Raw genomic sequence first — 16,043 nt, forward strand, 5'->3', positions numbered from 1 at the left:
TTTAAAGTGATGGCAGCACTAATACAGGCTGAAAGACAAAGGTGTGTCCTGCCTGGTAGCACTTGTCCTGGGTGAATCAGGATCATGATGTCGAATCTGTTCTAGAACCCAAGTTACAAGGTGAAATTAATTTTACCTGAAAAGTAGCAAAGAGGGTTTCCTTGGGCATTCAAGCTATGCATGGTTTAGACCAGCTTCTGGCTGGGAATGTGTGAATCAGCACCCATCCGCTTTCCTTATCATGACAAGTAAATAAATAAAAAGCTTCCTTTCTCGGCCTTCCATATCGCTCCTCTGTCTCACTTTTGTGAGGGTACATGCTCTCTTGCTTTTGTTTCATTGATGTAATGGGGTCTCTGTCTTGTCTAAATAGCTGGTTCATTCTCGTATTCTCTCAACTGAGGAAGAAGTGCTTATCGGCTCTCACCTAGGTCCTAGCATTTATAGTGTTGCCTCCTCTAACCCAGCCGGTAACCCAGTAGCTGGATTCTCTGGCTCTGCGTAAAGCTTTGTCTTTGGTTGTGTCATCCTCAGGGAAACCCGCTGTCAGGAGTCTTCAAGTTCCATGTCGTCATTACAACGTTTGAGATGATCCTGGCAGACTGCCCAGAGCTGAAGAAGATTCACTGGAGCTGTGTGATCATTGATGAAGCCCACAGATTGAAGAATAGGAACTGCAAACTTCTGGAGGGCCTGAAGCTCATGGCCCTGGTGAGAGTTAGCAAGCTCTTTGCATAAACACAGGCCCCTTCTGTTCACAGTAGAGGAGGCATTCTTTAGCCATCTGCATGCAGCTTACTTGTGCACAGTCTGCTCACCCTAGATTTTCTTTTTGCCCACTATAGCTCTGATGGTGCAGGAAGCAAATTTTTTTTGTTATGAACTGGGTCAACAGTTTGGCCTTTGCCACAGACTGATTCCCAGAGGGACCCAGGGAAATCTTAAATACCATGAAATTTGTGACCTGGAAATGTAAGATGTTTTGGCTTGTTTCCAGGTCCCTGAATGATCTGGTACCAAAGGTGATGGCCTTCAACGTTACTGCCTTGGCACAGTGCCCAGTCTGTGGCAGGCAGGCACTCCATAATATCGAATGAATGGATGGATGAATGAAGGGGTGCTTTAACTAACGTGAAATTGCTCCTGGGCTCAGGGATGTGAAAGGAAGGTTGATCTGTTTATTGACGTTGTCACACTTATTCTGTAGAGTCACATGTTTTATAACCAACCTCTGCCTCTTTCCTATATTGATGATGAAGTATCATCATCTGGCAAAACAGAATTGCCACCAATAAAGCCCAGAATGCCCTGGCATCATTTTCCCACCAAAACCTGCTGTTTTGGTGGCTCAGACCCTGTTCATCCCGTGCTGTGAATCCGTGCAGGAACACAAGGTGCTGCTCACAGGGACGCCCTTGCAGAACTCGGTGGAGGAGCTCTTCAGTTTGCTCAACTTCCTGGAGCCGTCACAGTTTCCTTCAGAGACTGCTTTCTTGGAGGAGTTTGGAGATCTGAAAACAGAGGAGCAGGTAAATAGGAGCCTGAAGGATTTGAGGAGACAATGTGGTAATGACCTTCACCATCAAGGGAAAAACAAGTCACCATGGGGACAGGAGTTAGCAAGTTCTCACATCCCTCGTAAAATGAGCATTGCCTCCTTTATTTAATTTGTTTATGTTGAAGAGGATAAACTGATGATTAGCAGTTCTTATTACTCCAAAGGATAAATGAATCAACATCCAAAATGCCTTATATCCGGCCTCTTGCCGTCACTGATCTCATATGTAAGTTCAGTGATTTTGTTCATAGCTCTGGCCTCAGGGGCTTGCTTCCCTCCTCCTCTGCCTTCTTCATCCTTCATCCCTCCTCCTTCATCACCTGCAACATGTTTCCAGGCTTATTTTCTTGAGTGCAACAAAATACACAGGTAGTGAGGAAAAGAATGCAGGTGTGTATACTAGAGTAGTGGGCAAGTCCAGTTTTGTCCAAATCAACTAAATGTCCTGTTTTCAAAGATCTGGTCCTGAGTCTCGCTTATTAGACTCAAAGCTGTTTCAAAACAAACCAGTCTATCTACTATGGGTAGAAATCTCAACTGGACATTGCAGAAGTAAGGCAGACAAGTTTAAATGCCGTAAGAGGAACAGTTAATAGTGCTGAGGACTTTACAGGCGAGAAAGGTCACATCTGTTTGGAAATTAGGAACGACTTCATGGAGAAAGTATAATTTGAGAATAGACTTTTAAGGGTGGGTAAGTTTTCAGTAGGCAGAGAGAGAGAGATGATGACTGCTTTGCATAGGAAAAAAGTAATCATAATCAGCCATGGAATTTATTCAGTAGTTGGGAATCATGTGGTTGAGCTGGAAACAGGATGGATGAATTGAGGAGTATGAAGCCGGAGGAGTTTAGCGATATATTTTGGGAAGATCTTGAAAGACAGGTTGAAGGGTTTGGTAAGCATTAGAGAAGCAGTGCAGGGCTTTGATTGCAGGAATGACATAATTAGTTCTGCTAAATTAATCTAGCAATGGTGTGAGAGTGGGTTGGGGCCGAGAATTTGGGAACTGAGAAGGTTTGGGAATTTCACTAACAGAGAAATCAAGAGTACACTCTGTGGTCCCAGTCTGTTTGTTTCTACTTCTCTGGCGAGTCAGACTTTGAGAGCAGTGAATAATCAAACTTAATTCCACTTCTCGACATTTGCAGTATCTATTCATCTTTCAAAAGCCAGCTCCAACCCTCTCTCCATTTTTGGACCATTAGAAATGCATCCTCTTCTCCCATTGCACTTATTTTGTGGTATGCATTTTTTCTTCTTCCTAGACAATGACCTCCTTGAGGACAAGGCCCACATCTTCTGCAAAGTTGTGTTTGTTGTATTGACCAGCACAGTGTCTGGCATGTAGTATACTCTAAATGATTCAAGGTATGAACCAAGTGAAGGGCAAAAGCTGAATCCAGCATGTGGCAGATTGGCATTTGTCCCTGTCTTTAATGATTACCTAGCTGTGTCTCTCCTCTTTGGGTTCTTACATAGTAATTCCTTATCCATTTGGGGGACTACATTCCTAAGCACCATGATTGCTAAAACAAAGCATTCATTAAATGGATTAGATTTAAGATTGGGGTTAGTTAGGAGCAAACCACAAAAACGGCACCAACTGTCTATATATCTGGTTATAAAGTAAAGCATATTCATCATTGTTTAAAACCTGCTCCAGGAAGTAACTCTTGTAAATCACTCTCTGTAAATCACTTTATATTTCATCAGGAAGCATTGGTACAGCCCACAATTTATTTCTGCAGAATCTACCCCTTCTGAAATTTTTGAACAGCTCTTTATGACTTGAAACTTGATCTTTTGCACTTGCCTTTTCTCTTATTTTCCCACCAGGATTAATCTTATTGGTATCATGTTTTAGCTCAGGGTGAACTCAGGTGCCTTGACTTTGAATCCCTTCTCTGCCCTCTTCTTGGGAGAGTGAGCAAGTCCCCATGCCATTGCGGTCAAGTGCGTAGAGATCTGCTCTCCAGGCCTGGACCGTTAGGAGAACAGACAAATCATAGCAAAGCATATGATCAGGCTCAAAGTGCCCCTGAGATGACAGCTTGCATGATGGGGTGGGAGGTGTCACCTTACCACATTACTGCTCTACATATTGCTACCCCCAAACTTGTTTGCTGCTATCGTTATTTAGATGTAGGAGGAATCCATTTCCAGATTGCCTCTGCTGCTTTTTCCTTTTTTAATTTGATGTAAATGACAACAACATTACATTAGTTTCGGATGTATGGCATGATGATTCAGTATATGTAGTATATATTATAAAGTGATCACAATAAATCTAGTTAACATCCATCACCATACATATGTAAATTTTTTTTTCTAGTGATGAGAGGTCTTAAGATCTACTCTCTTAGCAACTTTCAAATATACAATATAGTATTACTAACTAGAGTCACCTTGCTGTACGTTACATCCCCAGGACTTATTTATTTTATAACTGGAAGTTTGTACCTTTTGACCACCTTCATCCATGTTGCCCAACCCCAGATTCCCTCTGCCTCTTACTTTGTTCTTTCAGCATCTTCCCTTTGTAAGGTATCACTTGTACCTTCTAACGTGGCTTAAAATATTCCTCAGGTAATTGCTGCACAAGTGTGCGTGTGAGAGAGAGAGGTTTGTTTTCTCCATCCAGAAGAGGTCCTGTCTTTGTATCTTTCTCCCTTTGTATCTTGTAAGGTTGCCACATAGGTTCTCAGTAATTACTTGCGAATTAAAACCAGACCCCTTTTTTCCTTTCAGTCCTCTTATAAGCTCCTCATGTTCAGGGATCAGGCATGATCTTTCTTTTAATCTGCTGCCACAGTACTATGATTAGATGCTCAAGAGATTGTAGTGAATGTTGGAATACCCCAGTAACGGTTATTGAATCGGGATTGGGGCAGGTGAACAGGTCTCATTTTCCTGGACAGGTGAAGAAACTGCAGTCTATCCTCAAACCAATGATGCTTCGGCGGCTGAAAGATGACGTGGAAAAGAACCTTGCTCCCAAACAAGAGACGATCATCGAAGTAGAGCTGACCAATATCCAGAAAAAGTACTACCGTGCCATCCTGGAGAAGAACTTTTCCTTCCTGACCAAGGGGGCCAATCAGCACAACATGCCCAATCTCATCAACACCATGATGGAGCTGAGGAAGTGCTGTAACCACCCCTACCTGATCAACGGTGAGTGGGGGACATGGGGCAGGCATCTTGATAGCCAACAGTCTTACGTTATCAAGTTCCCATGAAATGCCAGGGTGTGTATTCTGACCTTTTTACAGAGTATTAAACTGAGGTTCAAAGAGGTTGATGGATCTGCCTAAGCAGTCTGGCCAGTGAGTATACAGAGCCCTGTTTTGAACCTACCTCTACCAGTTCTGTGCCCATCAGAAGACGGATATCAGTTGTCAGCCTGCTGTCCTTTGTGTACCTGCAGTGTAGTCCACACTTTCCACTTTGGTGCAGGGACATGTGTTACTTCATTGAAAAAATGATCATGGCACAGTGAGATTAAAACTCTGCAGATAAGTTAACAGTTTACTGAGTAGAGAACGTGTTGGAAACTTTTTTTTTTAATTTTACAATAAAACTTTTTATAAAATTTTAAATCAAAATATGGCTTGGATTTACTGATCCCAAGCTTTTATGTCGAGAGGTATGTCTTTTTGTCAGCTTTCTCTGAAGGTTTCTTCACTTGCCTAAGTCAGCTTGGTATTTCAGATCCTTCCTCTCCTTGGTCAGACTTCCCAGGAAAGCAGAGCACCTGTGTTCTCTGCAGGACAGCCCTGCCGCTTGTAGAGCCCTCTGCTGAGGGCATGGGACGGACACACAGCATTCCGTCACTGGACTGTTGGTTTGGGACCTAAGAATTCATTTCATTTTTTCTAGGCTCTGTCCAGCAGAGAGTAGCTATTACTCTTATAGTTTGTTCAAAGAATAGTTTTGTTCCATTCTTTTTCAGGGGCAGAGGAGAAAATTCTGGAGGACTTCCGGAAAACCCACAGCCCTGATGCCCCCGACTTTCAGCTGCAGGCCATGATTCAAGCAGCAGGGAAGCTGGTGCTGATTGATAAACTGCTCCCTAAGCTGATTGCTGGCGGCCACAAAGTACTCATCTTCTCCCAGATGGTGCGCTGTCTCGACATCCTGGAAGATTATCTCATCCAGAGAAGGTGAGCCTTGTGTCAAAGCTGTGCATCAAGCACTGCAAGCAGTTCCTTTTCTTTGATGCCTTTTTGATTCATTCAGAAATTATGTTTTAACAAGAAAAAAGTATTAAAAAGTAGAGATAAGAAATCTTCTCATAAAAATTGACTAAAATTCAGAGTTGAATCTTATGACCAGTTTTAACTGTCTAGAGTGAATTTCCTAGCCTATGATGTGGAGCCCTTGCTTTGCTTAAAAAATAAATTTTACATGTTTATTTATATTCTCTTTAGTTGGAAGAAACAACTCAGATAGCATTACAGAAGGTTAAGAAAATAATGTTGTTGTTTTTTTTTCCCTTAATAATGATGAGAAAAATACACCCTGGAAAGCATCACTATATCAAGTTGCTGAAAGAGCACAAGCTGACAACTGCCAGAAAAAGAACTTGGGGATGTTTTATGTCTTAGCAAACCCTCTAAAGTTTTATGATACACTAACTATGGCATCCCAACTTATTTTTTTGTTCATACTCCTGTAATTCCTTGAACCTAAGTTCCATTACTCATGCAGGTGAAAAACCTGGGGTGTTATGTGGGTTGTTTGGAGTCTATGTGGGTACTACATTTGTTACATTATACACTGTACCTTCCATTTCCAGTCATTGGGATACATCAATCATCCGAATGGCAAATGGATTTTTAAAATTTACTCTTAATGATAAAGACGTCTCCAGATCTTAGAAACTATTAGCCAAGGCATTGCTAGGTTTAAAGGACATCCTTATTTTTATATAGTCATCATAGCAAATCTCTGTTGTGTTAAATGTTCTGATCCTTAAAGATTCTGTTTGTCCTTGTAACATGTAATTTATAGAAAAAGTATTAAAGGAAACGACCAATTTAACTATGGGTTATGCTGACATTTAACATTACATAAATAATTCTCCAAAATCGGATTAAGCAATAAAAGAATTTCTCAGAGCCCTATAGTGGAGATCTTTAGGTTAGGAATTCTTGAGACTTACATTGTTTTTTTCTTTGAAGAATATATTGAAACTAGAAAGCAGTTTCGTATTTTATAAATTCACTATAGATGAATTACCAGAACACTTGCTTCTTATGTAAATATATTATCTCACTCTTCAAAATGTATGCAACTACTAGTTTGCAGTTTTTATTAAAGATCCCCCAAAATGAGTAACAGTGTAATGAACAGACTTTTGCTAAGTTCAGATGTCTTTATTTAGCTCCCTTATATGCTATTTTTCCTTATCATTTATTGCTTATTTTTGTTTTCAAATTGTCTAAATATTACAGTTTTTCTTGAAAATAGGGACACGTTATAATACCACCACCTGCTCGAAGTTTCCATTCACACTTGGGCATTTATCTTTTTAGTCTTTTTTTCTTTGTGCATACATATATTTAGTTTTGTTGTTGATTTGTTTGAATTGGGATCATATTTTACATTCTGCTTTGTAACTCACCTTTTTATTTAATATATTATGAACTTTTTTCTTTATTCTTCTACAACGTAGTTTTGATGATCTGCATGATACTCTGTCTTATAGGTTGTTTCCAATTTTTCAGCATTTTAAGGAACTCTGTGAATATCGCTTTGCATTCATTGTGAACGTTTCCAGTTATTTCCTTAGGATAAATTATGATGTATATTTTAAAAAGCATTTGATACATATTTCCAAAACACCCTCTAGAAAGACATTTTTACTGTGTCTTTTAATGGTGTATGAGAATGACTTTTTTTTCATACTCTGATCAATACTGTTTTTGCGTTTTAGTCTTTGCTGATTCAATAAGCCAAAATTATGGTCTCTTGTTTTAATTTGTATTTCTGATTCTTAATGGCAGTTTCATATTTATTAGCTGTTTATATTTCTCTTTTTGTGCATTGCTTTATTCATGTTCTTTCTCCATTTTTTTGTTACTCTTTGCCTTTTTGTTTATTAATTTATAAGACTGGCTTGTTTACTTAAGAATATGGTGCAAATACTTCCCCAGTGTTGTTCTTGACTTTTTCTTTATGGCTATGGGTTTTTGTTTGTTTATTTTATTCTTAGAAGTTTTAAATTTTATAATAGTCAAATCTCTCAGTCTTAAAACAGCTTTAAATAAACTTAAGTGCTTATTTATGCTTAAATTAATATGCTTAAAAAGGCTTCCCCCACCTCTCAATTATGCAGTATTCTGAAGTATTTTCTTTTCATTCTCTTATGGTTTCTTTACCCCAGCTCTGCACCCAACAGGGTCTTCTGACTTTACTATCATCATTACTTTTCTCTTTTTGATTTAGTTTTTAAATTTTCTTTGAAGTTATACATGCACATAGTTTAAAGAGCCAAATTATTCTATTAGACCTATGGAAAATAGCATTTCCTGATACCACCACATACCCCCAGTTTCTCCCCACCTGAAGCATTTACTTTAAACTCCTCATGCTATTTCTTTTGGTATTTATAGCTATATCTCTAAGTAATATTAGTAGGTATAATTTTTTTTTTCAGTTTTAAGTATTATCTGTTCTCACTATGGAAGATGAATATTTCCCTTCTTTCACTGCCCCTCATGACTACCACATGTGCAACTCCTGTCCTCTCATCTTCCCAACCTGCCATGCAATACTTTGGGTTAAATTAATATTCAGTGTTTATTATGACTTATGTAAATGCTGAGTTATAGCTCAGCCATGTAGTATGCTGTTTACTATTTCTTTCTTGCACAATTTTAATTTTTTCCTGAAGCTAAAAATTATTTTCTATTCGGTGCATATTTTTAAATATACTTATTATAATTCAGCTCCAAAATTTACTCTGGTTGTCTAAATCTCCTCTTGTTACATTCAAGCACATCAGTTTCGTGTCTGAGCCGTCTCTCCCAGGACCTTCTGTCTTTTCCTCTCTGGGCAGTTACCCTTCCTGCCTAGTGCACAGTTGCCATCTGTGATCTCTCTTCCTTTATCACGCTGACAAATTTCTTTCCTTCCCTCTTGAATCAAATCTTGTTGGTGGATCCCATGTACCTCTTTTGGGAGCTTCTGAGAAAGGGTGAATGATAAGTGAATTTGAGACTTTGTTCAGAATGTTTTCAGTTTACTGTCATTCTTGAGTAGTAGTTTGGTTGAGTTTGAGGTACTAGGTCAGAAATCACTTTCCCACAGAATTTTGAAGATGTTAGTTCACTGTCTTCTAGCTTCCAGGATTGTTGAGAAGTTCACAGCCCTTCCAATTCCTGGTCTGTGTATGTGACATGTTTTTTCTGTTTAGAAGCTTTGATATACCCTCTTTGTCCCAGTCCTGTGAAATCTGACAGTGAACTGGGTTTTGTATGGTGTCTGTTGAACTGGATGCTTTGTAGGTCTTTCCCACTTGAAATTATGTTCCTTCAGTTCTGGGGGATTTTCTTGTATTTTATCTTTCATTATTTCTTTCTGTTTTGTTTTCTCTTTGTGAAACTCCTATTATTCATGTCAGACCTTCTGGTCTGATCACCTAATTTTCTCTTTTCTCTACTTTCCATCTCATTATATTTTGCTATACCTCTGGTAGAATACCTTTATTGTGTCTTCCAACTTTAATCCCTAGATTTTCACTATGTAATTATATTTTTAATTTCCTAGTTTTCTTCTGTAATTTTTCAGTCTTTATAGCACTCAGCCGGTTATCACACAGGTGCAGTGTTTTGTCATGCTGAGATTAATGATGATAGATTTTTTACAATCTTCCTACAGTGTCTTTTTTCTCAAGTCAAATTTTTCTTTTTGTTTATGTCTCTGTCTTCCATAGTAGAATTCTGGGTTGGCTTTTTTTCCCCCCTCCTTTCAGCACTTTGAAGTTACTCTATTGTGTTCTCACCCCCATGATTTCTGATGAGAAGTTTTGAAGTCATTTAAGTGGCTGTTTCCCTGTATATAATGTATTGTTTCACTCTGACTACTAAGATTTTCTTTTAATTTTCGATTTGCAGCAGTTTGACTGATGTGTGGAATTCATCCTGTGCAGAGTTCACTGACCTTCTTAAATTTATAATGTAGATCTTTCGTCAAGTTTGGGAAGCTTTAGGTCAATATTTCTTTGATTTCTCTTTTTTCCTTTTGCCCTATTTTCTTGTTTCGCTGTGAGACTCCAATTACCTGTATGTTTGACCTTTAGATATTGTCTCACAGGTTCATAGGCTCTGTTCTTTTTTTTTTTCCAATCCTTTTTCTCTCTCTTCTTTTGTTTTGTCTGTCTTCAAGTTCACTGACTCTTTTGTCTGTCATTTCCATCACGCTTATTAAGCCCATCCATTGCTTTCTTTATTTTAGAGATTCTATTTTAGTTCTAAGATTTCTATTTGTTTCTTAGTGTGATGTTTTGTTTCTCTGCTGCGATTTCCTATCTTTTCATTCATTATGTACATTTCTTTACTTCACTGAACATAATTATAAGAGCTGCTTTTAAAGTTCTTGTCTGTTAATTAAAACATCTTAGGTTTGATATCTGTTGTCTTTTCCTTTAAGAATGGGTCACGTTTCCCCTGGACATTGTGAATATTGTGTTGTGGAGATTCAGGATTCTGTTATATTGCTATGACGATGTTGATGGTTTTTATTTGGAGGCAGTTAAGTAGGTGAGTCTCAAGATGCAAATGCTGTCAGCGTCTCTGGTAGATAGCAGCTCCAGTCTCAGCTCAGACTACTTTCAGTCTGCCCCAAGCATGTGTGGGTCAAAGGTCAACCAGAGACTTAGAAAGAGTTTATGCCCGGTGTATGGGGTTCATCATCTCTGTCTCTTTACTTTCTGGCAGTCCCCTCTCACCCTCTGGCAGTCCTGGTTGCCCCAGACTCCTTCTCTTGCTGCCTCTGGTCAGAAAGACAGTGGCTTCTCATCAAGATTTATAGCTGCCCTGCACCTTTGCCGTAACTCCGGCTTCCTGTCTGGCCAAAACCACAATTTCCTGTTTCTCTCCAAAATCTGCCTGCTTTCCTTAACCCTCTGGTGCCCTCAGATAGGTTTTTCTGTTCACTTGTTTTGTTTTTGTATTTTGCCCAGATTTTGTGGTGGTTGTTTACTGGGGGATTGGTGTGTTAAGACCTTGCCCCTCCACACCAGAAGAAAAGCCTCAAAGGTCAGAGGCTTTCCTCAGATGTCTGGTTTTGGCTGCCAGATGGTAGGCACTATCCAGAGATTAGAAGCTCTGGGCATGTGGGCCAGCTTGTTGGCTACCTTATTCTCCGTCTGTGAACACTGTCTGTCTAGCTGGACCATTTCATCAGGGAACCTCCAGTGTCAGTGCTTTGGGATGTTTTTCTTCCTCTCTCCTGCCCAGAGGGTGGGAACTTGATTGGACTGGGAGCTGACTGTGGGGAAGGGGTGGAGAGAGGTAGGGAGGTCTCAATATCTCTGCTTCTCTTCCCTTTTTTAGTATGGTACCTCTGCCTTTAACTGTGTGGTGTCTCCTAAGGTAGAGAGAGGTACAGATCTTTTTGATCCTCTCAGCACTGGGGTGGATGATGGATAGGCTAACAGATACTTCAACAAATATTCAACTAGTTAGTTGCCTTGTTTTTAGACTCTCTGTATCTCCACTTTCAGGGATACCTGGTGCCACCAATGCCTCATCCCTTTGGATATTCTGCCATATTGAATTAGGTTATTTCTCACCTGGGATTCTGCTTTCTTCAAATCAAATATCACTTGGTTTACTTTCCAAGTCCCAGAACTTTCTCCTGTTCTGTTTGTAGGTTTATTGGGGGGAAGGCATTATTATGCATTTTTTAAAAAATCCCTTTACCTATCATTTTTCTAGACATTTGAGGAGATAAAAGAATTAAATGTGCATGATAACTCATAATCTTTAATTGGACTTCTTCGATTTATTTTATTTTATTTTTTATATTTCAGTCTTCAGTCCTCCTACAATTTTGGTAGAGGGCATATAAATGGGGGTCTAATTTAATTTAATAAACAAACAATCAGAAATATTTGGAAATAAATAGTCCATCTTTTCCCCCATTCATATAAGACAGTATGCATAAAATATACTGAGATATTATGTTTGCTGGGTGTGTATGTAACCTTTCTATTCTTTTGATCAATATTTCTATTCCTTTGCTCATATATTATTACAGATGAACTTCAGAATTCTTTAGAATTATTCTTTTCTTTTTTTATAAATTTATTTATTTATTTATTTATTTTTGGCTGCATTGGATCTTCGTTGCTGTGTGTGGGCTTTCTCTAATTGCGGTGAGCGGGGGCTACTCTTCCTTTTGGTGTGCGGGCTTCTCATTGCGGTGGCTTCTCTTGTTGCAGAGCACAGGCTCTAGGCGCGCGGGCTTCAGTAGCTGTGGCTCGCGGGCTCTAGGGCGCAGGCTCAGTAGTTGTGGCACACGGGCTTAGTTGCTCCGCGGCATGTGGGATCTTCCCAGACCAGGGCTCGAACCTGTGTCCCCTACCTTGGCAGGCGGATTCTTAACCACTGCGCCACCAGGGAAGTCCCCAGAATTGTTATTTTTTAATATATCCCTGACTACTCCAGTCCTCACTACAGAAAAAAAAATTATATATTTACATATCTGTATTTATCTATGTGTACCTATATCCATTTGTTGGGATTTTGATTGGCTTTTACACACGTAGTAGGGTAGAATTGACATCTTTGCAAAATTGAAGAACATGATATTCACTGCACTTACTCAGGTCTTTTATATACACCGTTGATTTGGTAAATATTTATAAGGTACCAACCTTGTGCTGAGACCTCTATAGGTGTTAGGGACATGGTGACCAAACCAACATGACCCCTATTGCCAACTCCTGCTTATTTCTTATTAAGGTTAATTGTAAGTATTTTATATGTTTATGGCAATCGTGAGCGGCAGGTTTTTGGGTTTTTTTTCACTCTTTATGTTCTCCAGCTGGTTATTGCTGGGAGGTGAGGTGGTTCATTACCCTTCAGGCCTTCTGAGGCCAACATTTCCTGTTGTGCCAAAAACGTGTCATTTCCACACACACACACACACACCCCTGGCCCGCCGAGTACCCAGAGGTTTTCCAGAGTGCCACCTGCTTCTTGTTGATATTTGACAGCGACTCAGAATTACAGTTTGATCGACCACATCAACTCCTAGGGATTTTGTTCAGAATGCAGTTGACACAGAGGGTTAATTGCTGCACTGATGTTTGGTGCGGAAAATTTAATGATGTCTGATTTCCTCATTCAGATTTACTAGCCCTCAAGATTTTCTTTGTTCTTGAGCCTCATTGTCACGCCAGCTGTCAGTTTGGTTTTGTTCCCATTTAATTTCGTGCCGTGCTCATACAGGGGTGAGGGCATAGCCAAAGGATCTGGCTCAGGAGTGAGGGGAGTGAGGAACAATTTAATTGAACTCTCAAATCACTGGATTTTTATTTTAGTTTTGTGTTCTTCGAGCGCAGTCCCTCAAAACTGAGTGATAGAAATGAGAATTAACGTTCCAATCATCCTGCCCAATTTCTAAAACTGTGTTCTATCATAGATGGCCAAACACTATCTAATTTTATGGGAATTTTTTTCCCTAGGTGATTGCCAAGCTACATCATCTCTATTTATTGGTTTCTCCTCCTCCTTAATAGTATGCTTATTCCCCGCCTCACTCAGATCTGCGGGCATCTGGCTCCTTTCTGATGGTTTAGGGGTGTCTTGTCAAAGAACATTGAGTCCTGTGTGCCTGCAGCACTAATTGTTCACATGTGTGATGGTGGGGTAGTGGCAGCTATCATTTAATTGAATCTCAACTCTGTCTTCTGACTCCAAATCCTGTGCCTCTTCCACTGCATCACATACGTGGCCAAACGTACGAGTAACTCGGTGCAGTTCCTAGGTGCATTGATTCATCACAGTCATTTTGGATATCTGTAGTTTCTCTTCTTACCTTCTGATAGAGTTACAGGTTTTCTAAGTTTACCAGAGTCTCTTACTTACCTTTATTTTTCTCTTTTAAGTTTTTAGGGAAATCTTTCTACTGCATTGAAATGTAGGGTACAATCTGAAGGCCATACAGCAAACTGGTTAAGAGTGTGGACTTTTGAGTCAAATGGATCTCACTTATCAGCTAGGTGACTAAGCAAGTTATTTTGCTTGTGAGGCTCTTGTTGTTGTTGTTGTTGTTGTTGTTGTTGGTTTTTGTTCTTGATGTTTTCTCAAGTGTAAAATGGGAAACTACCTCACAGGATTATTGCCAGAAGTAAATGTGATGATGCATATAAAGCATGTATCACATATCGCAATGCCTGGCACAGAGCTTGACACTTAGGAGCTTACTGCTAATATTGTTGCTGTGGCTGGTATTAATAATGATGATAATTTTATCTAACCGCTTCATAGTTGTATAGAATTCAACATATGACCCTTAGCTTTTAGCTTAGGACAAAATCTTCTTAGTCTGCCTTCATGACAATCCTGTAACCACCACTGCTTTTATTTGCTACTGTAGTCTCATGTATTATTCTTAAGTTTATTGCATTAAAAAAGAAGAAGAAAGGAAAAATCTGCACCTGTAATTCCAGATATGGGTGCACTCTAGCTTTGTAAAAAGAAGAGTCTTTTTGGACTTGGGTCTTTGCTTTTGTACGTGTCCCTTCTGAGCCTGAATTGGTCTGCTTTCTCTGCCTGTATTTCCTTGGGTGATTTCTCACGTGGATTTTCCTTTTACTCAAGGAAGTCAGGATTATATTGCCCAATTTAGTTATCTAGAGCCACTCCCATCCAGAGTCATCTACCCCTAGAGGATCTATCCTTAGTCTCTTACCAGTTGTTTATCTGAATTTTTAGAGATCTGATTTCCCAGATTCTGGGCTGCTGAGAAGGTTTTTGTCAGGATTCATGTTCTTGACTATTGTGGGGTCTAGAATGTCGTCCTTTTCTCACATGGTTCCTATTACATATACTTTACCAACCAGTTCTTGCTTGTTGGTCAAAATTGGGCCCAGGGTAGCATCCCGATATTAATTTGTTCATTGTCAAGGGGTAAATAAGAAATAAATAAGACTAAGCAGCTATCCAGATTGGTACTATGTTTTAATTCTGTTCTAATTACATGATCTCCATCATAAACAAACCTTCTATGTTTTCTAATTGGATGGACAGATGCTGATAGGCTCCCCTAGCAGTTTAATTTCCTACTCTCTTTCCTTTTACCTTTTCCTCACCATTCTTTCCACCCTTAATTCTTAACTTTCTACACAGGTATATGCCTTCTTAATGAGATTCAGCTTTGCTTCCTCACTTTATTTTCCTCTAAAAATTCTCCTGGCTTCTTTCCAACCTGACACAGCTCAGAAACCTTTCCTGTGATTTCTTCCTACTTGCTTGGCAGTATGCTGCCCAGAAGACCTTGGTTTCAGCTATAAACCTGGAGGTTTTGCTTTCTACCTCTGAAGCTCTGAGGAATTGTTAGGATAGAAATGACCAACCCAGACATAAAAAGACGGCCTGTCCATCCAGTCTTCTTCCCATTTTCAGTCCGTCCAAAAGCAGGTGGAGCCTGATTCGAACTCTGATTCCGTGTTATGAGTTCTGCTGAAAGTAGATGGTTGAGGCTTTTATTTGCTTTTCCTGGTCTTGTGATTAGATTCCGTGCAAGAAAATGGGGAAGCACTTGAGAGTAAGTTTGCCTGGGCAGTGGGGATTGATACTTTACGTTTACAGTTTCTCTAGTCCTCCGTAGTTCGGCTGGTTTTTTGTTTTGATTTGGTTTTCGTTTGTTTTGAGAGAGGGGGACATATTGCAGTGCAGTTTTAGGTGTCTGCCCTGCTGCATATGTAGAGGGGGGGATTCCTTTTAGACCGCTGACATTAGGTCCATATTTAGAAGTGATGGGTTTAAGGCCATTAGTCAACAGCTTCCTGCGTTGTTTCTTGTTCTCCACTGAAGTCATGATTAACACCTGGGCTTTCGTTCGTTTGGGTCCCCTCAGATACACCTATGAGCGAATTGATGGGCGAGTACGGGGAAACCTGCGCCAGGCAGCCATCGACCGGTTCTGTAAGCCAGACTCAGACCGCTTTGTCTTTCTTCTGTGCACCCGAGCGGGAGGCCTGGGGATCAATCTCACAGCTGCCGATACCTGCATCATATTTGATTCAGACTGGAACCCACAAAATGACTTGCAGGTAACCATTAGGATGATTGCTGTTTGCCTTAGCTGTCCCTGAATCCAAGAACCTCATGACAGGGCCTGGCTTAGCTATAGAGAGTGTCTGCCATGCTCCATGCTATTGCTATGGCTTCGGCCAGATGGCAGGCTTAGGGCCTCGGTCAGGGTACAATTGAATAAAAAGTAAATGTCGAGCCTTCCCACTAATC

The 16,043-nt window shown here is 39.9% G+C and overlaps 1 protein-coding gene across 2 annotated transcripts in view; it reads left to right on the forward strand.

Moving 5' to 3' along the window:
- Positions 1 to 16,043, forward strand: part of CHD6 (chromodomain helicase DNA binding protein 6) — a 223,939-nt gene that overhangs the window by 127,088 nt on the left and 80,808 nt on the right. For both annotated transcript variants that reach the window (XM_061209614.1, XM_061209613.1), the window contains exons 13-17: positions 535 to 711; positions 1,386 to 1,529; positions 4,479 to 4,734; positions 5,513 to 5,723; positions 15,655 to 15,850. In XM_061209614.1, coding sequence (XP_061065597.1) covers positions 535 to 711; positions 1,386 to 1,529; positions 4,479 to 4,734; positions 5,513 to 5,723; positions 15,655 to 15,850 — 984 coding nt within the window. The remainder of the gene's footprint in view (positions 1 to 534; positions 712 to 1,385; positions 1,530 to 4,478; positions 4,735 to 5,512; positions 5,724 to 15,654; positions 15,851 to 16,043) is intronic.

This window comes from Eubalaena glacialis, chromosome 13, assembly GCF_028564815.1.
Source record: "Eubalaena glacialis isolate mEubGla1 chromosome 13, mEubGla1.1.hap2.+ XY, whole genome shotgun sequence".
Classification (NCBI taxonomy): Eukaryota; Metazoa; Chordata; class Mammalia; order Artiodactyla; family Balaenidae; genus Eubalaena; species Eubalaena glacialis.